Raw genomic sequence first — 26,632 nt, 5'->3', positions numbered from 1 at the left:
TTTCGACTCATGCTTCATTTTTCTTTTCATTGTCCCCAGATAAAATATGAACATTACATTTCACAAAAATCTAGCATCAAAAGACTAATGATTATTTTTAATTTAACACATAAAATTAAGACAGTGAATGTGGAGTCTCCATTATATGAAAAATTAGCATTAGTAGTTATTATTAGATTATTAGCTAGGAAACTTGTCTCGAGAAATCTTCTCATGTAGGTAAGTAGCAAAAATAATTTAGTTTCATATAATGCACGATATGTAACCTGTAGTTTCTGCATGATTCGTATTTTGTGTTCATACTTGTGTGAATGTGTGCATACAAGTGAGCAGAAAATTGTTTTTGGGATGCACACCTCATACAAAAAAGAGACAGTACATGGAAATCTGCACATGCAGATTATATTTGATTTTAAATTAGTACAAATGAAAGATTTCCCTTTTGAGTGTTAAGGAAGACTTTGCTTTTTCTGTGCAGGTACTGGTTACATGCATTTCTATCAACATATGCTTCCTTTACATACAATCACTGAAAAATCTCAGGCATTCAGAGATTAATCTTTCAACTCATATCTTTTATAACTTAAACTTCATATCATTCATTAAATGATACAATACTATCAAATGCTGATACTTTGATTGGCATAAATCATTGTTGAAGTGTTGCTTATGTATATATCAATGTGAGTCATAAATTTGTATTTTTTTTTGTGGAATGGAAATCGATGGGCCTCCAAGCAGGTGTTAAATGTGCAGTAAAGTGCAGTGGGTATGAGCCATCATCTGGCCACATGTCTGTGTTATCAGACAAGTAACGTGTGACAAGGCTAACACCCACAGACTTATGAATTGAGATGAGAATATATGAGGAGAAAATTTGTATTCCTGTGCTCCTATGCCACTGTTTGCAAAAGGGGTTCACTGCAGTGAAGGAAATCTGTAGAGCAGAAGGTGAAGGGACATTGCACCCTGCAACAGCAAGGGAATGGTTTCAATCCTTCCAGTCTGGAGACACCAGTCTTGTTGACAGGTTGAGGTGTGGACAACCAGTGGCCACCAATACTGAGGCCCTACTCCAAGCTGTGGAAGAGCAACCTTTACCAGCACCCAACTTCATTGTCACTCCAGGCAACCTGGAATTGTATGGTGATTCAAAGAGAGCATTGAGAAGACCATGTTGTGCATGTGCTGGAACTTGGAGAGTCCTGTTCATTGATTGATTTTTGTTTATTTTACTTCACTTTTCTGTCACTTTTGGCTAATCGTAAAAATGTGGATGAGGGATGACATGATGAAATTGTTTGAATGGATACTCACAAAGAACACCCATGCCCAAGCCAGGATTCAAACCCAGGACTCCTGGTGTTGCAGTATGCTGTGCTAACCACTCTGCCATGGAGGTGCCACATGGTTGGACTGTTGATGTGACAGACTGCCACCTACAGTGAGGGCACAATGTTCTGTTTCAGTTATACCCAACAATAGTGAACAAAAAGAAAGTGTTATTCAATGCAACAACACCCCATGTCACAGGTAACATAGGGTCTGCCAGAAAATGTAGGACTTGAATGGCCTTGAAATCCTACTGCACCCAGTCTATAGCCTGGACCTTGCACCATTCAATTTCTTCTACCGGTTTCATTACATGATGCACTTCATGAAGGGAATTGTTCTTAGAGGATGTGTGCAAAATATATCATAGAGAGTTTTTTCTTTACATAAAAAGCAGCAACCTGATATCACTAAGGGATTGTATCACTAGCCGAATGTTGGAGAATGACCAGAGATTCCAATGGACACTTCACTGAAAAGCCAGCTTTTGTGTGTCTGTGTGTATGTTGGAAATATAAACATGGTACCCACAAATGCTATGAATTTATGACTCACTCTGGTTGTGTAGTAAGTCTTCCATCATATGCCTCAAATTCTTTCACAGCATGGTGTCATAATTCATTTCTTTTTGTTTCTTGATTATTTCTGAATATTCATAAAAGTTATGAGTTAAAAGTAAGAATGTGCGAGATGGACATTTTTTTCATGGGACATATTCGGGATGGGTAATTTTTATAATCCCAATGTTCAGGATGGAAAAAATTCACCATTTCCTGACTAAGTCTGGAAATTTTTGGGATCTCAAAATCTACACTCTATTTCCCCTTAATGGGATTGTTTTTGCATTTCTGGAATAAAATTGCCATTTCCAAGAAATTTAAGGCATTTATAATCCAGAAAATATATAGTTTAAAAAGTTGGGAAATCAGTTCCTGAAGCTGGGATTGAGATGGGATTTTTCTGATCCTGGTACTTTGAACATTAAGTGTGTGATCACATTTAGGACTGTTTTATTTCCTTTTAATTCAGATGTGTTTTGTTGTAGCATTTTATTTCCATATGCATTGACACATTTTGAAAAAATGCACACACTATGCTGTGGAATGTGGTAAACATAAGCATAAAAGTAATTTTTACACCATTCCGCTTTTATAGTATATGTTTGTAACAATTTGTACAGAAAAAGCAATGTAACTCACATTATGCATAGATAGGCTAATCAAGGCTGAATATGCAGTTTGAATTGCTATCTGAATTTCTACATATCACCACCAGGAATCTTACCCTGAACTTCATGAATACAAGGTAACAACGTTAACTTCTATCTTGTCAGGAAGACAAAATTTCCTTTTACCAGTATATAAATATGATAACCAATTCTTGCACTATTTACACCTACGAAACATCACATTTTGAAGTAACATATCACTTGAGATTCTGTATGTGAATTACATGGAAATAATGTTTACCAGGAGTTCTCTTTATAGTTAATTCATTCTTTCTACTTAAATTATTGTACTTTTGTACACCACAAGTAATGTATAAACCAATGAAATATGAAGCTTAGAGCTCCAAATATAGAAAGAGAACCTGAATGTAATAACTTTTCAAATTATTGTATATGGTGTGGAAACATGATTTCTCAAATAAATATGAAGCTGCTTTTGCACACGCACATGCACGTGTATATATTTGCTCTGCATTTTGTGTTCTATTGCATGCCCCTAGATCAAAAACATCTAATTATCTTTCTACTGTAACACAAGGCCCTCTAAAATATTTCCTTGCCCACATCCAGGCTCATTAAAAGTTACTCATATTTTTCAACATGAGTGTGTGTGTTAGTTAAATTCATTCAGTTCTATAAAAAAATCATCAATTTTGTGGTACATTAAGCTAATGCTTAAATATTGGTTCATATTAAAGCTAGTTCAGTGCTGATAAAACAAGTTACAAATGCATTACAGTGGAGCAAGTAATGCATGAACAGCTACTTCAGCACATTTTATATAATCATAATTAATTTTACATCTGTTCATTCTCCTAAAGGAAAATCCATGAATTTTGTGAAATAGCTATATTTATTTTATTAAGGCAACACCTCCTTTATTGAATTGCTAGCATGAATAAATTTTATGTCCTAATTTCTCTTAATGGTAATTAGAAGTGTTAATGTCAGAACAGCTGATGTTATTGTACTTTAATGCTGATAATATGCATGTAATAATATATTGAAATATATTTATTCAGTTGCATTTGTATTTCTGTAGTTAGCTTAAAAGAAATTGGTATTCGAAAGAATACTATAGTTAGCTTAAAAGAAATTGGTATTTGAAAAAGAATATATAAAAAATATAATTAAAATCAACTGTGGTACTGAATCTACTAGTGTATACATTATTTGCTTAAATTGTCTCTAGTAGGCCATACCAATTTTGAGGATAACAACTACATAAAATTCTCCTCTTTTAAGAATGTACCTGCAAAGGAAAGGGATATATTTTTCAATATATGTACATAAAGAGAAGTGTTCTAGAGATATCCAATATTCAAAAAGTTTTTTTTTAGTGGTTGTAAATCTTGAAGGTTTGCATAACCACTTTTTATTGATTCAAAATAATATACAGTTATTTTTTTAAACAAATAACTTTATATTATTTTGCTACGCAGTTACATTTCAGGTGTAAATATCAGTTCATTTAAAAATTTATCACTATAATTTAAGTCACAGTTTCTTCCATTAGCCTCTCCAGGTGAATGTTGGTATTGTGCCTTCAACAAAGCCCACAAACAATTTCTCCCATTAACTTGTACTTTCTTTCCATCCTTTTCCCTTTTTCATCCTTTTAATATAGATAATATTAATTTGCAGTATATCAGGGTTTTTTCACTACTTCATGTTAATTGTACTGATAATGATGATCGGTCAATTGATGAAGCAGATGAATGTACCAACACATTTTGACATTTTGATTCAGCATAGAACTTGGAATTTACTTTGGTAAGGTTGCAGAATCAGTGGGGGGAGGGAGGGAGGGAGAGAGAGAGAGAGAGAGAACGTTTCTCAGCCATCTGTGGTGAATTATTATTATTATTACTTTATAATTATTTAGTTGGAATGGAACAATACAATTTTTTTCTCAATACCTACAATGTATCAATGTAAAATTTACCAATACTGGTAAATTGTAACCGGGTTTCCATATTTTGTGAAGGAATAAAAAGACGACATCTTATTTTTCTTTTTTTTAACATTTTTTTGAAAACAACTGTATTTTTTAAAGTTCATCTGTAAGCTTACATTTTCATTTTGGCATTTCTGTTTTTTAAGAGCACACAACAACAAAACATCAAATCAACTATGTTCAAATGGATGTACCTAGATGCAGGTTTGACTCCTGAGATGAAGCGGTGCACCAGATGGTTTGTGTACATTTCTGGTGACGACCTATGAATTGTTAACGATGGTCTTTGAGTACCGATTTTAGCAATAATCATATTCACACCTGAACTAGTGTGACATCTAGTGGGCATGTTGCAACTTGCTATGCTCATTTTTAATGTTTAAAATTTTTAACATTGAAAAGTCGACTTGACTTCACCAAAAGTTCCAGTCCTGGCCTGTCATGGATATACATTTGTTAGTGTGCCTTCATCAGTTTCATCTAATAATCATTCATCTTCATTGTTCAGATTAGCCTAAAGAGCCAGAAAACCAATGTTAAATAGAAAAGAATACAAACTGAATCTACTAATTTTTCATTTTCTTTTGTTTATCCAAATTATAGAAATGAAAATGAAAAGTTCCTTGAAGTTTCAAATAAATGAGTTATTTTTTTAGATATAATTTCAACTTTGCATTTATAGAAAGCATTAGGTCAGTTGAGTTTGCTTTAGAATAATATTCTGGTTTAACTATTGAAACTTTCAAGAAATATAAGAATTTTTCTTTAAAAATATATTTCAAGTGTACTGCTTCATCTATAGCAGAATAGTACATTTAAAATATGAAACTTAATAGTGGTTATGTATAACAAAGGTAAATGCAACCTATTGTTGTTTTTGAATAGAATATTTCTAGAACACTTGCATGTGCATGCAAGCATTTATATGCTAGATTGGAGAAGAAGCAGTGCAATTTGAATTTTAAGACATTATGCAAGCTGCACTAATAAAAAAAAATGTTGGATCTTGTCAGAAACATGCCTATACTGAGTTATGGTAATGAGAAAATTATGCCTGAATGAAAAAAAAATGTGTGAAGGATCAGATGTGATTAAAACCCAGAATTTTGTAAGTAAAGGCAGAAGCCCTACTACTTTACAGCACATTTATGAAGTTCTTTAATTTTTTCCCTTCTGAAAATCTACTTTCTTTCTAATACTACTTACTTCAATTCCCTCTCCATACCATCATTTTTCAGTCATTTTTCCTTGCCGGCAACTTTTTCTCATGGCTGACACTATATAAATTAAAAATAAAGGGAACACTCACCAGATGAAATAAAACAGTTTATATCATTCACATATATGAATGATTTTTATTATGTTGCATCTGTACATTGAAATTTGTATTTTTTTACAAGGTTTTTCTCAAAATTTTCCCTTAAACATTAATTCTCATCCAGAAAAGTAGAAAAATATATGTGTATGTGAAATATTAAATATATTGGTGATACTTTGTTTCTGGGGCAGTTATACCATATTTGTGCTTTAAATTTACGTTTTATGTAATGGAATAAATGAAATTAGACTAAACGTTATTCTGGATTGTAGCACAGTGTTTTTTTCCAAACATTGTCCCTTCACATAATAGTTTCTTATGTATTTGCCATAAAATTTAAAATAAAACAAAAGCAGGCTTTAAGCTCTACTAGAGATTGATTTCCAAGCAATATAATACGTGTAGAATGTTGTATTGGAAAGATGCTATTTGGTAGGCACTTATTTTGAATGTCTTATTTAATATTTTTTAAAAAGTTTTGATTTGAATTTTGTATATATAAATTGTATATCAACAACAGAAGGAATTGAAGTTATTTAGGATGAAATGTTAGGGAATGTATTACTCTTATAGTAAAGTAAAATGTTAAAATTGGTGCCTCCTTCTTGCAATGGTTGCTGCTTGTTTTGTCCATTCATCAGTATACACCAGATTTAATAACAGTTTCTAAAATGATGAAATAATTAATTTCCCTACAATAATATTAATACCTGCAGTACACACACAATTAAGATATGCACACAGCAGAGCTCCAATGATGTAACCAGAAACTTAAGTGAATATGTCACTACTGGTCTACCATCCAACTCTTTAAATTCTCTTTCACATGACATGACTGATAGCCATGGCTGTAACTGAGTGTTATTTCTTTGCTTCATATTAAGAAATGTTATCAAATTTTAATAATTACTTTGCATTCATTTTGTAGAAATAAAAAATAACATGTGTTAATAATTATAATTACTATAATTGCTGAACCAATACCACTCTTGACCAGATACCAGAGCTGACACATGTACCAGTTCCGATACATATACCAGTTGATACCAATGCTGCTGATCCTTGGAAATTGAAACAATTTACAGTAGTTCAGAATATCTGTAAATTTTAAAATATAGTTTTCTTTTGAACCATACTGTATCTAGCTATTAGAGTCTTGCTTTAAAATTGTCATAATTTCACATAAGATAATCATTTAGCACATTAACTGCCATCAGAGCCGGCCCCCATGGCAGAGTGGTTAGCACATTGCACTACGATGTCCGGGGTCTTTACGAATCCCAGTCTGGGCATGGATGTTTGCGAGTGTCCATTCATCAATTTCGTCATGTCATCACTCATCCCAAAATTGGCACAAGAAGCAAAGTAAAATATAACAAATCAATCAACTGCCATCAGAGTTTTATTTTGCTCATGCTAATTTTGAGCCTGGAACCTTGTGAAGCATATATAACTAGCATGTCTCATTATCTTGGGAGCCACGTGGTGTGCAGCCAACTTGTGCTGCCATGCTGTAACATACATGTTACATGATGTGTGGCCTCCTGGCCAAAACCCTTCAGTTGGTTCATGAAAATATTACTTGTTGGTGTTCATCTAGTTACAATTAATATTGTAACAGTAACGAACAAAAGTGATACGATAGTTTGCAACAATGTGATATTGTTGTACAAACTTGAAGTTGTCATCCAGAACCACTCAAGGTCCACTCTAGACACAACTACGTACTTGTGGAATAACAAAAGACTCAGTTCTCAGAAACAAATTTGAAAAGTATGTTGTGAGCCATGTCATGTTGCATGCAGTGTAAAAATTAATTCTAGCACTGTATGAGTTACATATAATTCATGCACAGAAAACAATAAAAAATAACAAATTTTTCATTAAATTAGTTTTCAAAGTTTTTATTTTATTTTTGTAATAAAACATGCCCCATGGAATTTTTTCTTGTGTGGCAGTCAATATGTTAATCACGTGATACATTTCTCCCCGCAATGTTGTTGCAAAAATATTGAAAATTATGCATGTTGCATACTTTCCAGGATATTTTGATTCCATGGAAGTGTCATGTGGCATTTTTGTGGATTCTGTGAGACATCTGGACTCTAGAAATGTGTCAGCCATTATCAGCAATTAAATTTGAACGAGAACTTTCTCATACCGTTATCACTGGTTTCAACCAATACTGATACATTCAGCCCAGCCCTACATCACATTCCATTCTTTCCATTTCAAACTTTGTTAACTTGCTCTGGAATTTATGTATGTACATTTTCTGTAGAATTTTGGGGAAACATACTGTTCTGAAATAGCAAAGAACACTATAACATTGATATCTTGTTCACAAGGACATATTAATATCAACTGTTGTAAAAAGACCACAGTTGCGCAAGGGGACCATGGTAGTAACAATGATTAAGTTTTACTGATGTAAATAGCTGATTTGGAAAATATTAGTTTGTTTGGATGTGAGGCTAGAAGTACTGGAGAAGAGATTTAGACATCCTACCTAAGTAAAAGGATTGTGTCTGCAATTGGTCTAGGATGGAAATTGACCCTTAGAAGTTGAATTGCTAGTAGAAGCTCACTGTGATTTGAGTTCAACTATCCATCAGAGTTCAAGTACAGTTTAAATTGGAAATCAAATCACTATGCAATGTGCCTCTACCAGGGATCAAACCTGGGACCCTCTCTATTAGAAGCTGACAGCATTGTCACTCTGCTATCGGGGAGGTATTCATAGAAGGAAAGTGCCATATTCTTCATATTAAATGTTGAAAGTGAATTATGCTTTTTTTCTGGAAGAAATAACAAAATAGACTGAAGGTGACAAATATTCACACTTAGTTTTCCTTCCCTTTTAACCCATATACATTTACTACAATTTTGTAGCAACCAACTTGAAAATCTCATAACCTATGTTACCTTAATTGCGACAATTTAAATTTATATTCCTGACCTAATGCCCAGAATTTATATTGGGGATGGCTGATTATGCACTGCCAGTTATCATAATAGTAGAGTGAAACATTGCATTTTTTTAACATTAATTACAGTAAATCCAATATTAACTTCAAATAATAGATCAAAAAGCCAATATTATTGGAGGATCCTAATTATTTTTGGGAACTTGATACAGCAAAATAAAGAAGAAAAGTACTTTTCAATATTCTTTGGATAAAATTATAACTGCCCCTCAAATATGTATCATCAATTTATTAAAACTCATACTCTAATAACATTCTTTCAATATTTCAGGTATTTCCCAACAGATGGAGGGTGATCTGTCTGGTCCCAGGCGAAGAGGACCTCCAGATGATCATCGTCATTCCCCTCGTGCCCAACTTCGTTCTCAAAAATCCCTCGATGGGCGTGGCATGAAAGGTGAAATGATGGTAACTGAACAAAGAGGACCTGGGGGAAGCCCAATGGTTGGCAAAGCAAGAGGTTAGTGCAGAATTAATATATCAGCCAGAATTAAAATGTATAAGCAAAACATTCCTTAATAAATAAATTTGCACTCGCCGACTTCATAATGCTCTGTAACATATTTCTATGAACATGAAGAAGGCAGGAACATGAAAATGTATGTGACTTGCAAAATAACATCACATACATTTTTTTATAAAGTTGAAATGTTCAGTATATTATCAATCAACATAGAAATGTCCTCATTGGACAGTTGGATTTCTTGTCAAGATATTATCCAAGGTAAACAGGCACATGATGAAACCAAAATTAAAGTACTGCTATTTGTTCAGTAATTTTTTCAAATTTTGTATTGCCCTTCTGCCACTTTTGGCTGCAATAATGAGGATGAATGATGATTACGTGAAATTGATTAAAGAAACTCACAAAGTAACCACCTGGTGATGTAAATTTGAACTATTTTTTTTTTTCATCACCATTTGCTTGGTGTGGGCATGGTGATTTGTTCGTTGAAGAGGGTGGATGGGTAGTCAGGGTTAATTAGGGCTTGGTGAAGGCACAAGTTGCAGTTTCGGCAGGATGAGTTGAGGTGTTGCCCTCTGAGGGTTTGGTTGATTGATTGATTGATTTGCTTCATTTTACTTTGCTTTTTGTGCAACTTTTGACTAATTTGCGAAGATGGGGATGAGTGATGATATGATGAAATTGATGAATGGACACTTGTACACATCTATGCCCAGGCCGGGATTTGAACCTGGGACCCCTGGCTGATGTGCTCTGAGGGTTTGGGAGAACGATTTTGATTGATTGATTGATTTGGTGGTTTAAGTCCACTTTATGCACAGTAAGGCTAATTGAGACTGGACCTACAGTTTAAAGTGTGATCCGAACCACTATGTGTCTCCCCTGGGTATCGAACCCAGGACCCCTTGATTACAAGGTGACAACGTTACCACTGCACCATCAGGGAGGCCTTTAGGGAGAACGAGATGGCTTTTTTGGCGTTGTAGGGCTGAGAACTGGAGTAGTGAAAATATTAGAGGTTGTGGTTGGTTTGATATGTATGGATGTTTCTAAGTAGTCTCCCATGATGTGGACATCCAAATCTAAAAAGGTCACTTGATCTTTGGAGTGGAACCAGGGGAATTTGAGGGTGGTGAAGTCATTCAGTTGTTTTTGGAAGGTTGTGAAGGAGGTTTTTCCATGTGTCCAAAGCAGGTCCCACACCTGCACCTGTTGCTTACATACAGGTTTTATTTTCAGCGCTTATAGCACAGAAACTAAGCACTTCTGAGGCAGTGTTTCTAAGGAAAATTACTTGTTTTCATATCTACCAGCACCCAACTGTTTTTGAAGTTGTTTTAGGACACCCTGTATTGTATATATATAATGAATCAAAGGAAGGAAGGCCAGAAGGGCTATATAACAAATGAGAAGGAAATAGGAAACATTCACCAGACAATTTTCAATATTTGGTGCACGTTTCCTATTTCCTTCTCATTTGCTATATTATACAATACACACACGCACACACATACACATATACCGTGCGTTCATTTCGATCTGCAGCCGAGAGATCGGGAGAAGCGTGGCGGGCGGCACTGACGGAGATGCCGACATTTGCGGCCTGTAATGCCCGCTTATTTTTATAGACATATGCAGACATTTATATAAATATTGCAAAAAACGAGCACTAACCTGTGTTATAACACGCAAAAGTTATTCTGTAATTCATCCAAGTTCTGCTCTTATACACACAAATAAATACGCTTTAGAAACGATGTTAAGAGCCACAGATAATAAAACATTTTAATCATAGTTTTGACCAGTAACGTCCTGCTTAAGTTTATATCCTTGAAAGAGTTTTGTGCTGATGGGGATCGTTTGGAGGTTTTGAATGTGCAACACTGTATCAAGATTACGCTGTAGAAGAAACCGTTAAAAGTCAATAGTGTTCGTGAGCTTCCTTGCAATCCGAAATCTCCGAGCTCGAGTTTTTTGTTCCTTCGCGACTAGATGAAGACAGAGTTGTAAATATAGTGGTGAGCAATGTAAACCAAGAGCGTGTTAATTTCGTACTGTGCGCAAGAGTGTTATTCTTGGTTACTTGCAGTTACTTGTTTGTGTTATTGTAGTGTGTATGTGTGACGTGTCAGTGAGACGATTGGAATGCCAGCCGCAAGATTCACGTTAGAACAAAGATTTTTTTATGTATGACACGTACCTACGTGAAAACAAACTCGTGTCGAGACGTGTGTAGGTAATTTGTACAGAAATTCCCATGCGTTTCAACTCCACACAGAGATACGGTTAGACATCTTGTCCTTAAATTACGAGAAACTGTATCGTTAAATTTTAAAACACCTAAGCAAAAACGACGGATTCTAACCGAAGCAAAACTCGATGATATTGGTGCAGCGTTAGAACGTTCTCCAAACAAACCTCTACGCCATGTTTCACAAGAGGTGGGCATGTCAAAATCATCGGCACATACAGTCACTAAGCTACTAAAATTAAAACCATACTCTTATAACACAGGTTAGTGCTCGTTTTGCAATATTTATATAAATGTCTGCATATGTCCATAAAAATAAGCAGGCATTTCAGGCCGCAAATGTCGGCATCTCCGTCAGTGCCGCCCGCCACGCTTCTCCCGATCTCTCAGCTGCAGATCGAAATGGACGCACGGTATAAGCCAACTACTCTACACAATGGCATACTTAGAATGTTTGGTGGTGGGTATCATCCCCCTCTCCCCTTTGGCAAAACTTGTCTTAAAAAGAGATAAAATGTAGCATTGACTAAAAACAAAATAATTTCTGGCATCAAGATGGGAGATTTCCCCTCATCCCTCTCTAAGATTTTACTTTCTTCCTTCTCCCTGGGAGGAGAGGGCATCTTACACCACATGACAAACAAATTGAAAAGAAACACATGTATAAATATTCTAATGGAATGTTAAGAGAATGTTAAAAAATAGTTCTTTAAGGGTTTCATTTCTTATATCATTCATTAAATACTTGAGATGATTAGCCTAATGTAAATGTTCCTTTTCCTTTCATTTACCAGGGTGGCAACAAACTTGGAAAACAGGGAAATGTCAGGTGATTTCGGAGCCCAAAAATAGTCAAGAATTTTTTCTTGATTGACAAATGTTTCTTTGTTGAACTGTTGATGCAATGCAATTAATCTGTTAGGCATTTGCTTTTAAAGAGGCTGTTATGAAGGGCTGCACAGGATCAGGATATCAAGCATCGGTGTAAATTTCTAGGCCCCTTTTATGCATTCAACAAAATCACAGTGCCAGAAGCAAGTGGTGGGAAAGGGGGGGGGAGATACATTTTCAGAGGGGCAGACAAGATAGATATTACATGTAAAATACATTGAATTGTCATTTTCTGTTGTGTGCATAGGAGCAGTTAAGGACAGAATTGTCCATTAGGGGTGGTGAGGGGGGTGCACCACCACTCGGGCAACATCCGACATATGTCTGATGTCATAGTATGACATTTTGTTGGACACACTGAAGGAACATGGAATGAAATGATGGTTTTTATGCAACCCGATTTTTTGTCTGACACAATGTCACAGTATGAATATTTAGGTTCCACTGATGCATGCAATTTTTGTCTGATATTGCCGTCTGATTAATGTTGAACTGCGAAAATATGTCTCAACATGACATGCAGCAATAATCACATGCATTTCACTCTTATGAATCCCATGTTTCTTGGATATTCAAGTATGGCATTTTTTTATGCATAAGCAGAGCCTTAGACTTCTGCGCCACTGCAAAGATTACGCTGGTATTTTATTACTCTTTTGACTCAACGAAGGTCCCCCCACCACTCACTCACTCTCCGGTATAATACTAGTTTTGTACATTTACGATGACACTGAACTGTTCTTTGAAATCAATAAGAATCCAACAAAGTGAGATATATCTAGTGAACAATATCAACAGAGTGATACAGAAACCTTTTAGGGTAAACATTATAAAAAATTGACAAGTGCAACCTCAGTTTCTTCTACAGTTACATGGCAAGTCACCCCACTCTCCCTCATCCTTTTAATTTCATGAGTGATGATCTGCCACTGAGGAAACTTCATGTCCAGTGTTCGGGTAATAAAATAATAATAATAAATAGGTAAATATTTTAATATAATAATTAGTTGAGTGATTCAATCCTAAAACATCACTTTCATCAGTAATTGATGTTCCTCTGAATTTTTACTTTTTGTCTATTGTTATTGAATTTATTAGACTGGAGCTTTATGAGAGAGACATGCAGAAAGTAACTTTCGATTAGCCATAAAATAAAAGCAGACCATCATTAGTTTGAGTTCGTTGTTTTTTCAAGTCCACTTTATGTGTATCCATTTCAAAGTACGATCTGAACAACTATGTGCCTCCACCCAAACATCATTAGTATTTGACATTTTTTTCATTACTTTTTGACATATTCAGCACTGTTGTTGTTCAGGCATTTGTCATAGTGTGGCACTAAATTTTGTATGCCCATGCCATGTGTGTCTACTGCCAAAGACTGGAACTGCCTATACTACAGGGTCACTGTCAAAACATCCTGCCAGAAACTCCTTCATCTGAAGGAAGGCATGAAATTATGGTGACCAGATACATACATTCAAAAAAGAGGACAGAGTATGTTGAAAAAGGACAAAGTCATAAAAAAAGAGGACACCACAAAAAAATGTGTTGCACATTTGCCATTACTGATAATTTAATCAAGATTAAAAAATCTTACCAACACTTTGCTCACAGATACTTCTCAGATGATCTTTTTCAGTAATTTCCTCTTACCTTTAAGGAAAGAAAGCAATCTCCTAATCTATTCTTTAACACTTGACATGACAATCATAACTAGAATATCTATAATTTGAAGCACAGAATTTTACTTCTTTTCCAATTCTTTGATATTAAATAGAAATATCCCCATAAGTAAATGTAAATGTAACAAGTTTCGCTTTAACGTATTTAAAAAAAAATAATTAAAATTTAAGTAGTTTCGATTGGGACAAGACATATGATTTGAATGCCGCAAACACTTCTAGCACTCTTTCAACAGCTTCAACAGCAGGGAGAAGTGACAGCTGTCTTACACTTTACCTCACATTCATTCCTTCCATCCTTTAAAAGCTAGATATTTGCTTGCGAGATCATTGTTGAATTTACACTTTTGCTTCGTTATTTCATAAAAGTAAATATTACTTAATAATAAAAATTCTTACTATGCGTTTCTGTATTGCATATGTATGACTCAAAGCAACTGGCCGACAACATGGTGGAGTGGTTAGCACAGTGTAGTATGGCGCCACGGGTTCCAGGTTCGAATGCCGGCCTGGGCATGGGTGTTCTTTGAGAGTGTGAGTGTCCCTTCAACAAAATCATAATATCATCATTCATCCTCATCTTCGTGATTAGCGAAAAGTGACAGAAAAGCGAAATCAAATGAACCAAATCAATCAATTGAAAAGGAAAGGAACTTCACAGATTCCATACATTCCAGCATTCTGGGACGCACTCAGAGGGCAAAGCAACGAGTTAGAATAATACTAATGACTCAGTTAGGTAAAGTGGTCATGTAGGTGAGCATTGTTTAAATACTTAACCTTAGACACCGAGGTTGATTTTCCAGGTATCTGCACTAACACCGAGCGTGTTTTCAGCGGAAAATTTGAAAATCTGCATGCTTCTAAATGAAATTTTATATTTCAGGGACTAAGAATATTAGAGGTACAAATGATACCTCGTTTTGTTCAGTATACTTTGGCCTATAATCCTGATGGAAATAAAATAAATTTTCCATAATCAGTTAGAAGAAGAAGAAAAGGGAAAGTAACTGTATTTTCACACAAAATTTATTTGAAGTTCATCAGACGTGAATCTCCAAAAGGTACCTGCATAATGACTGGTATGTTTGCCATTGATGTAGAGAAATTGAAGCACTTATTGCTAATATTTTCGGAGAAAATAAATTTAATGCACTAACGCTGAGCATGTTTTCAGCGGGAAATTTGAAATTCTGCATGCTTCTAAATGAAATTTTATATTTCCGGAAGTAAGAAAGTTAGAGGTACAAATGATACCACGTTTTGTTCATTTGTTCAGTATACTTTGGGCTATAATCCTGATGGATTTTTTCCCCCCATAATCAGTTAGAAGAAGAAGAAATTTGAAATTCATTGGACCCCCATGCAGGTTATGCCATCACGTGCCTAATAGTTAGGGAGACAAATTTATGGTAAATAAAAACTGAGGAGAGCGGTAAATAAAATGTCAGATCAGGGGTATATACCAGTGGTGGAAAAAAAATAATTGGTACACACTTTTTCATTATGAGAGGAAACAACATATAAAAGAGCTATAAATTGATAAACTACTTAATTTTTATACTATACTGTACACATACACAAGTACTTAGCTGTCCAACCAAAAAGAAGACATTAACACAAAATCACTTAATTTCTAAATTGCATATCTCAACTGATTTATTCATTGTATGTATTTAAAGGATATCCTTACTGTCCAACAAATAAAATAATCACTACTGCACATACACAAACACATGTTGAAAATCACTTGATGATAAACAAAATTGATTGATTGATTGATTGATTTAGTTTATTTTACTTTGCGTTTTGTGCCTCTTGGCTAATTTGCGAAGATGGGGATGAGTGATGAAATGATGAAATTGATGAATGGACATTCACAAACAACCAAGCCCGAGTGGGATTCGAACCCGGAACCCTTGGCGTCGCAGCGCGATGTGCTAACCACTCGGCCACAGGGTCGGGCAAAATTCATTCATGACTGAACACAAATGACACCATTGTTTCCCTTGATGTGCGGGAACAGACTAATCTTATCGCTGCTACAGCTAGCAAGTTCAATGAAACTGGAAGTTGGGTAGAGGTTCGAGGGAAGAAAGGAATGCAGCTTGACAGGGAGCGAAGTTTTCGAACTGAGATTATGTGCATGGAAAATCCCAATTTGCAGCGTCTTCCTGATGTGATCGAAGATAAAACATTCTTCAGTTGCAAGTGGTAGGAAACTTTAGGCAAATGTTTCGTTACAAATCGACAGTTTGCACGCACAACCTTGATTGCCGGTTTTTGTGTGTTTTCTACTTAATTTGATGATATTTGAAGGTTATTTTGCGAAATAGGATTCATTTCGTGAAAAGCACACATTTCGCATTACTTCGTGAATAAAACTCATGCATATTTCATCAGTGGGGTGTAGTTACATGTAGAATGTTCAAAATTGCATCTTTTTTTCACATTTTGCAATTTCGCACATTGCGAAAATTCAATGTCCCTACTAATAGTCTTTGATTCTGTCTACTCTTGTGATGTCCCATTGCCAGAAGAACAGAAAGAAGGTAAAGAATTTGTGGATCATAAAAGGAGTTGCTTGTCTTGTTGTCCAATGTTTCGCAACATGCTGGTCATAGAATCCTTGGGATTCTACAATCAGTAGACAAAAAAGTGCATCTGTGAACAGTAGTCGGAAGAAGTCAAGGCGAGATGAATTTGCATCCATGGGGGCAGTCACACTGTGTACCTGTAAATGGTAGGGAAGTAAACTGTTGGTGCCATCCAGTTGGTTTTTGCCAGGTCGAGTCATCAGGAGCAGAGTCGCTTTCATTGTCCAAAGATCCACCCTGAGTCCCCTCATCGTCACTGAAGTCACTCCCCAAAGTCATCAGGTTGGCGATGTCTTCGTCTCCCCCTTGCAAATCCGTACCTAATAACTCATTGTTATTACAATACACACCCTTTATTCTTGTTGGGAGGACAAAAAGTCCCAATGCCACAGCTTGCTGCTGGTCACACGCCACAAGCTGGGGAACCACACACTGAACGAGAGTTCAAACTCGAATAATTTCAATTCATCCAACTTGCTTTGTTAGTCTGTCATACCCTCCGCAGCAACTTACCTGAGTAAACACGTCATACAAGGGGCTAAAAATAGCATAACCGACAGAAACAAGGCAAATCATTCAACAATACTTCCTCTGTAATCCTATGGCGCAGTTTTGTGAAACAGGAAAAAGCAGTCGGCTGTTTTCCAACCCTCTGTTAGTGGCTGGAGGCTTTTGACTTTCTTTATCTGCTGCCTCCCCCTTCCCCCTCCTGCCACCCCCACCCGTGCTTTTGGCACCAAGAATGTTGGAAGGTTGTACTTCTATTGACAAAAGTGTGTTTTGAAACACCAAAATTGAGAAAGAAGCGATGTTTTCGAAACCAATGAAAATAAATCGCAAAAAAGATCACAATTTTTCAGACATCGCCCCCCCCCCAACTAAATAGTAACAATGAAATTAAACTTTACTAATTGTTAATTATATACCTCTAGACTCTAGCAGAACTTAAAACATGTATCTTCGATCATTATCCAAGTTACAGTATGTTAAAAAAGTAACATACTATAAGAAAAAGCTGCTTGTGACACCGGTGTCACAAGCCATTCTTAAGGTAAATACCTGCTGACACACCCATGTCACAGCCCGTCCTTTAAGGGTTAACGCACCCCAAGTGATATGCCTTAATGATGATCATTACATGTGGAAGCATTCTCCATGTTGCACATGTGCTATGGTCGATATTATACTCTTTCCAAAAAGAGGACATTTTCCTATTTCTAAAAAATTGGCCTGGACATCGGATATACACCTAAAAAGGAGGACATGTCCAGATAAAAGAGGACATCTGATCACCCTACATGTGATGTCGGGGCTGTATGGTGGGGTGTCTTGAAGTTATACAAAATAACCCGTGTGTGCTCTGCTATATGGTCATGCATATTGGATTGGCCTCTCATGAAATGTCTGCATTCTTCTGCTCATGATATCCGGTCCTTACAGCTCACATAATTGCAGGTGGATCTCTACCGACGTCTGCTTATGTGCATTCAAAAATCTGATTACAACACATACCTTACAGTTGGAGAGAGACTGTATGCTACCACATATGGATGCCATCAGAAATTATTTTCTGGATGTCCTTTGTATATAATAAGCTTCCGGAAGATGTTATGAACAAGGTGTTCCTATTTTTATATTTGATCAGCTAAATCAAACACCTGTACAATGTAGTATATTCTTCACCTATAAATTGCCTGAGTTAATTCTTATTATATACACACATTGTACTGAAGGAGAAGTCCCATTGATAATGTAAGGAAATATGGCACTTTGTTATATATGATTCCATTGCATTACTTTCAGGACACTTAGTCCTGAGAGAAGCAGGTTTAAGGGATTTTGGGGTTTTGGTGCCAAGCAGACATTGTGTGTTGCCATGTGTTTATTAAACAAGCCGCGAATTCACCCTGCCAAAATCTCGCTCAAGGGTTAAGTTGTTTGCTTTACAGAGAAAAGAGAAATAGGATATAAGTGTTAATGCATCAAAAAATGAGTCTGCAGTCATTGTCCTTGCAAGCAGAGGGTTGCAATAACAGGAGCTTAGAAACCTATAAACCTCAATTGAAATATCAACATATAATAATGATAAAGGGAAATTACAAAATTTCCTTTTTCATTAATGGCTTTTATTAGTAACAACCAACTCACTCTAATCTCATTTAGTAATAACTTTAAGATTAATGAAATGTTTTATTTAAAAATGCCTGTACATGAAAAAAATCCTGTAAAAATCCCTCCCTAGCTTGTGAATTGTAATGATTTTCCAACTTCATTATTTCATTTCATAGAGAAATGAAGTTATTTGCTTTTAAATTAATCAAGGTACTTAACACAAATACCTGAAAGCAGCGGCAGCTCAAAGGGCAGAGCCGCCTTGCCATGGCACTACCCTCAAGTGAAACGCACACCTTGCCAAAGTATTGTTAAATTAATACATTTCTAATTTACAGACAAGGAGATTCGAATCTTGCAATCGGTCAAGCTCATGGTGGAAAGACTTAGGTCAAGCTGACAACCACCCCAACCTCCATGTGGTATCGCCAGCTGTTTCTTACCCTCGCGAGGCAATGGACTGAGCCATCTAAGAGCTGGCCTAACCAAGTTGACACACGTGCAGAGGGTTGAAGAAGTCTCAGCGGGGAACAAGGTGGCAGGGGTAGCCATGCTGGTCATAAGACACCAGCCGAGCCCATTTTGGCTTGGCATGACGAGGGACATTGTTGCCACATTAAGAAATAAGTTGCTAAATATGACTGATTTGTAAGACCCTTTGGGAAGTAATTCGTGAGAAAGGTACTATCTTCTTTTCTGCCTACTTTTTTGAAAAATGAACGTAGTAGTTATCCAAAGTTAAATGAACATTTAGATATAAGATAGATGCATCTAAAGGGCCATTCAGACTTTAATATTTTTAAATAGTTAAATATCCTATGGTGATGCGAGTTTCCTTTGACATTTCGACAATTTATTTTACAACAAATATCTAGGATATTTTCAACATCCAGTTGGAATGCATGTGCATGGGGGAGGAGAAGGTGAGAGGATTTGTTTTTCCCTTCCTTTTGTAATTGTTGCATTTTTAGGGAAGTGTCCTATAGTGTACAAAAGATAGGATAGTGAGTTAAGATGAATGGGATTAGTGCGTTATTACTTATTAATTACACACACACTGTTTTCCATGTAACCAAACGAGGATAAATTAAAAGTTAAACATCTTGGACAGTGGTGCAACCACAAGGAGGGGGCGGGGCATTGCATAGTTTTTTTTCTTCTTTTTTTGATTCCATGATCACGTTGGCACTACCCATCATAGTAGCCGCCGGCCGCCACTGCCTGAAAGCTATATGATTTTATTGATTTAATTTATTTTACTTCTTTTTTTTGCCACTCTTGGCTAATTTCGAAGATGAGGATGGGTGGTGACAAGATGAGGTGGAACAAGGGACACTCGCAAACACACATGGACAGCACACAACACAAGCCCCACAGAGGTTTGTGTTGTGGCAGAGTACTGGCTGCAAATCCAGATGCCAGAGCCTTGCTTGTCTGCAAAATACAGTCCAGCCTGTACTACATGGAAGGGAGGTTGACATTTGGATGTCTTCACAAAGGATCGCCCATTACACCCCTATGAGTTTATTATTTCCATTTACAAAAACATGTATTTTAGTTTATAAGTGTCAGGTGAAAATGCAGAAATTTGTAAAGAAAAGTCAGGGAATTTCGTTTCTGCTTCTCTGTAGCAACCCTGATTTAAGCATATAGACAGTCAACCATCAGTATCAAAAGCTGATATATGTTATATTTATTTGAAAAAAATATTTCATTTAACTAGTTCTTCCCCCTTCCATGGTGTAGGTGTTTGTGAAGTAATTTTAAGAATGCGCGTGGTAGGTTCATTATTTTATTATCTTGTGATGATGTATTTTGTAATATGCCTTTATGTCAGAACGTCATCATTAATTATCTATAAATACTAAGCCAAGCATCAAGTCAACTTTGCAGCAGGTTTTCGCATATGTAGATCAAACGTGCACGCATAATATAGTTCCACTGAGACAGGTTCTATTTCGACACAACTGCATACTTGCAAGGAAAGAGTTATTTAATTTGTAAAATACAGACAAAATAATACATCCATTAGCAGGTATGTACTTGATCGGTTGCAATCACTGTGCACACGAACTAGGATCTGCAGATTCGCCAACTGGAGTTTGTATTGCGCTGAAGATTTGCTGAAGATCAAGAGCGAGTTGAGCAAGACTGAATACATTGCAGAGTGCGTGGAATCTGTGATACCAGTGTTGCACATCCCACTATTTTAACACCATGTTTATTGTGATGTGATTGATTAATAATGGTGCTATACAGCGGCGAGAATGGCTGAATCGAGGTCTCCTGTTCAGCGCGTGGTTTTACCCAAGTGTTATTTTGGGATTCATCCGAAGAGAAAAGCTCTTCAAATCAAGCAAGTTGTTTTAAATGCATACTTTTACAGTTTTTATTCCTAAGAATTCCAATGAGTATAACACGCTACAAAACCAGAGGTCCAAGGTTCAGACATTGGACAGGTGTGGTTGTATCATGTCTGTCCCATCGCCATTCCTTCGCCTCATCATTCATCCTCATCGTCACATTTAACCCAAGAGGTAGAAAAGCGGCGTAATATAGAAATATATAAATGATTGATTTGGTTTATTTTATTTTCTGACACTTTTTGGCTAATCGTGAAGATGGATGACAATGAGTGATGTGAAATTTATGAGAGGACCATCATAAAGAACACACACACCCAGTCCGGGATTCGAACCCAGGACCCCTGGCATCGTAATGTACCTTGTTAACCACTGCACAACAAATAGAAACAGAAAATGCTTGATAAGTTATTTGCTTCTCCATAACTCATGATTATATTATAAGTATTATTCGATGTATGACTAGAGATTAATTATATTAGTATGTCTAGCCAACCTAGCCACCTAAGCAGCAGCAGTTTCCGCATTTGCAGGTGGAGGCTAAATGAATAAAAATCACATAGTCAGAAATATACTAGTGTCCAAAATTAAAGCAACAAACAAATCCTTTCCTCGTGTGACTTTTTTGGTTGATAAATTTGCGAAGTTTAACCTGTTGCTATCATGATTTTTTTGTTGATAAATCCTGGCAGGTGTGTCCACAGGGGGGTTTTATGGTGCAGGTTGCGCCATCGAGATTTTTGTTGTTTTTTTCCCTTCAAATAATATAAAATTCAACATTTATATCTTTTCCAAAATATATGTAAAAATTTTACACCTTAAATGCACCATATTTAATCCATTAGATGAAGAAATGAAAGTGTTTAGGTCATTATCGAAAGAGGGGGTGGGGGGTATCAAACTCCTATATATTAGGCCTTAATTGACACGTGGGTTCTGAATTAAACTTTGGGGTGAACAGCATCCAACTCTAGGTCTTAGATTATGGCGAGTGCTTTAGTTAGAGGAGGATTGAGCATTAAATTGAACGGGGTACCCAATTCTTGTGTATTACTATTATCTTAGACTGTTGCGGAAATTCTGATGTGGAGACTGAGAATTAATTTTTTGGATGGGGGCAATATCTACTCTTCAATATTAACAGTAAGTCTAAAATTGGCATGGAAATTTTGGTGGTAGGATTGAGTATGAAATTTAAAGGGGGAGCTTGAAAGCTCTTGATAAAGTGTTAAATCTTAGATTGTCAAGGGATTTCTGTAGTGGAGAGAGAGTTCGAACATTACATTTTGGAGACTGTATTTAGCAATAAGGCATCCACACGTTTTCGACCCTGAATGTGCCAAAGGAAAATACTAAATATCTCGGGATCTTAAGAAAGTATTGACACCCCATTAAATTAATATTCTTCAAATCCTGCAAAGAAATGAATGTAAAAATTTTCTTGCTCGCTTTGCTTGCAATAATTTGTTGCTACAATGTGTGCTTGGCGCTTTAATGAGATGAATATGAAGTTTTTATACTAAAGCTGCATTACAAGACAAGCGATATTCTCGATTGATTGATTTGGTTTTTTAAGTCCACTTTGTGCACTCTAAGGCTAATCGGGACTGAACCTACATTTTAAAGTGGGATCCACGCGATATTCTCGATTATGATGATCTCAATGATTTTAAGGGTGGTCTTGAGTGATGGCACCCCTGTTTAGGGAGGAGGGGCAGATCAATTATAATGTTCAGTAAAGCTAAGAAAAAGTTACTTTTGGTAGACACGCTGTCGTAATTAAATATTTTGTAGGGATTACGATATGGTTTAAGGGCATGAATGATATGGTTTAAGGGCGCGAATTGTATGATTTGGGGGAAACGCATGACATGATTTTGGTGGTGATACGCCATTGGCCTTGGGGGGGATGGGCACCCCTGAATCCTGGCACATTAAGGTTAGTTTATTTTCTATCTTAAACCAGTTGTCTATGACATCATAAATATTACTATCACCTGATCGTATTATGTGGTCAAATGGACACACGGGAAAGAATTTCCGTTTGTTGCTTTAATTTTGGACATTAGTATATATACAAATTTTGTAACATAATACTTATAGAGCATGCAGATGGTTGTAAAAACAATTGCTACATACCTAGTTTCCTTCCTTAATTGAAACGTGGTTTATTCTTCATTATACACGAGATCAACCACCCTGCGAGTCGAACCCAGGATTGTGTGTGGTAGTCAGTTTCTCTTTTAGAATGTTGGATATTTGGTCGATCAGTAGATCCTGATCCATTGTTTCCAGAGGAAGACAATCTGGCAGCTTCTTATTCGACATTTTACTTGCGATGTATAAAAACGAGATTACAAACACTTTGTGATGCTATCTTCTCGCGTTTACAGAAGTTTACCAATACTCGGACAACAAATCCTACTTCAAACTGACAGATACCAACTGTCCACCAAATCAACAGATGAACCGACTGCTTTGATGTTTCTATGAATTTTCAGAAAGTGGCCTTTCCCTCCTTGCAGGGCAGGTCATTAGCAGGAGGGTTGAGTGCATGTGAGAAGAACCGCTATGTCATTCATTCCCGTGCCGAAAAAGGGACAAGCAATAGAATTCTGTTCTTGGAATTTGAAATGCATGGGGATATCTTTTCTGAACCATAAAATAATTAACGCAGAAAGTTCTAGCCACCCGTAGCTAAATCTTCCTGTTTGTTTCGTCCTTTCGGCACCCATGGAGCCAGTGCAGGGCCACATGAAGAGGAAGTGCAGGTTTTGGGGGGATCCTAAATCTGGTGTGCAGCAGGGAGGAAAAGTGCATTTTCAATAGGTCTCAGACTTCCCTGACCGGGGCGGACCACAAAACCGTTAACTGCATCCTATCCCAGTACATCTGTTTGTGTTCAACAAGCAAGAAAGAGGGAAATAAGAAAGAAATGCCTTGCTTGGGTTCGTGCTACTGAAAATTGAAGAAGTGTTTCAAACTGCAAGCAAAATTTACTGAAGAATTATTTTGCAATATTTGTCATCAAAGTAAAATTTCCAGCAAATACAGAACAGTTTCCCGGGGCCACGTGGACGTTTGCCGGGGCCAGTGCCCCCACGTCCCCCCCCCCAAACGACGTCCCTGGCAATACATTTACACTATGAAAAGGTGTAATTCTGAATTTCAAACTCTATTTTAAAGCAACAAAATTTATTTTGTTAGTGAGTATTCCTGTATCATTTACTACATATTTATGAACTGTTAGATATGGTTGTTGATACATTTACATTCTAACATGTACTTAATTATAGTACTAAAATGGAAAATTCATTTTTTGCAGCTTAAGTGGATACTTGTAGGAAATGTAATAATACGAGGGATGATCGAAAAAAAAGGTTACAAAGCCTATTATGGCGTATGTGTTAGACATAGCTGGAAGATCAACACACCTGATGATGGAGGGCACTTAACACTAGTCCTCGATGTAATCACTATTTTTGTTCAAGCACTTGTCACAACGGTAGATGAGGTTTTCCATACCGGTTGCACAGAAATCCGCGTCAAATTCTCGTAGCCACCGTGATGCAGCTCTTTTGACATCATCACATATCAGATAATGGTGGCCAGCCAACCAAATGGTAGTCCCAGCTCAGCTGATATTGAGCGTAGTGTTCTTCTTCTGTCCTCACGAATACACTCATCCACAAGAGCACAGTTCACGTCAGTGGATGAGGTACTGGGCCTACCGCTGTGTCCAGGGTTGTCATTAACAATACTGGTCCGTTCTTCTTTGAAGGCACGACACCACTTCGCTACATGTTGCCTTGAAATTGTCCCCTCCCCATACACCTACACAATCTGTCTATGAATGTCAGCAGGTGTAGTGTTTTTGTCCCACAGGAACCGCACCACTGCCCTCACTTCTATTCTTGACCAATTTTCTAGACGAGTCACCATTTTAAATGTCCGCTTCTCAGGTATACATGGTCAGAATCCGAAGTCCTCAAACTCGCAACAAGACAAACATGTTATTAATTTACACAAATTTTCGTTACGTTACAGTGAATAAAACAAAAGTTATATGCTTTGTAACCTTTTTTTCCGATCATCCCTCGTATTTTATTTGTATCATTGTTACTGGGATCTGTTAAAGACTTTATAGTGTTGATATTTATGTAATACATATTGACATAATATCAACATACATCATGAAATTTTTATCCTTGAATTTAGACCCTTATTTTGAACATCACAGGAGTGTTTCTGTAGTACCTAATAGCACTACTAACATGAAAACAGATTATTTGAAATATGATATGTGTGATTTAGGAGGGGGAGGAGGGAAAGTTGTTAATTTTGTGGCTATGATACCTCCAGTACATTGACAGCGATTTCAATGGAAAATTCTTGCTGCAGATAAATTCCTCAAATTGCAGGATTACCATTATATTTGAGAAAAATCTGTTGTTACATTTCAAGATGGATTTAAAGAAACTAATTTTTGTTTTGTTTTTCATGCTCTACTGCACTATACAATTTTCTTCAATGCTATCTAGAGTACATTTTCATGTTGTAAGAAACTAAACGTACAGTAATTTTAGGGCACTTATTATGCCACAATTTTACAATATACATATTTTTTAAATATAATGCATAGTTTAAAAGGAGAGTGTGGGCAATTGGCAAATATTTTAAATACTGTGGGGAATGGCTTCCCAGTATCCTACCCTAGCTTGTTTCCTGCCTTAAAACAACTCAGCAGGTCATACCTCCCCCAACTTCCCCTAGAGATGGTTGGAAAAGGTGAGACATTGAGAGGCAACACACAGTTAACAATTGGATTTGTGTATCTGTATGTGCATTAGTTTGAAGGCAGCTCATGCACCACAAAATGAACATGTATGCTTCTTCATATCTTAGTCCAACCTGTGTACATATAATTTCTACACACCCGAAATTATAACAAAAGTGCATCTCTGTCATCTGTTGATGACTGTTAATAAAAATTTTGATTGGGCATTTTTTCCTTTAGGAAATGAGAAATTAGTGTGGGCTGTACTGGCAGTTTACAGTTTTGTTTAGGCCCATATGAACCTTGATTGACCATTCGGGGACTAAAATTAATTAAAGAGTTCAAAGTTGTATAGCGAGGGATGCAAAAATTTACAGGCAATTTGTATGGGAGTGTACAAAATTACAAGAAAGCCCAAAGCATCTCCATCATGATGCGTTCACTGGTTTCATGAGCATAAGATGCGGGGATTGAGCTAGTGAATGCCTAGGGACCAGATGGTACAGCTAGGTACATTTTATGTTCCCATACAATCTCACTAACTAGCCCTCGTTAGAGGGTGGAAGGAATCAAGGGATGTCGTTGAGTACATCTTACCTCTCGGCCAAGCAGATGCATGCAGACGTCAGGAGACAGTTCAAGGAGTCCTGAGATTGACGGCCCACAGT

General features: G+C 36.5%; 1 protein-coding gene across 1 annotated transcript in view; it reads left to right on the top strand.

Moving 5' to 3' along the window:
• The window catches only part of LOC145984124 (uncharacterized), a 928,179-nt gene that overhangs the window by 453,760 nt on the left and 447,787 nt on the right, over nt 1-26,632 (top strand). The window contains exon 7 of the mRNA XM_083117559.1: nt 9,094-9,282. Within this exon, the coding sequence (XP_082973685.1) occupies nt 9,094-9,282 (189 nt within the window). The remainder of the gene's footprint in view (nt 1-9,093; nt 9,283-26,632) is intronic.

The sequence above is a fragment of the Lepisma saccharinum genome, chromosome 2 (genome assembly GCF_977018435.1).
Source record: "Lepisma saccharinum chromosome 2, izLepSacc3.1, whole genome shotgun sequence".
Lineage (NCBI taxonomy): Eukaryota > Metazoa > Arthropoda > Insecta > Zygentoma > Lepismatidae > Lepisma > Lepisma saccharinum.
This window is presented reverse-complemented; position numbering and strand designations above follow the sequence as displayed.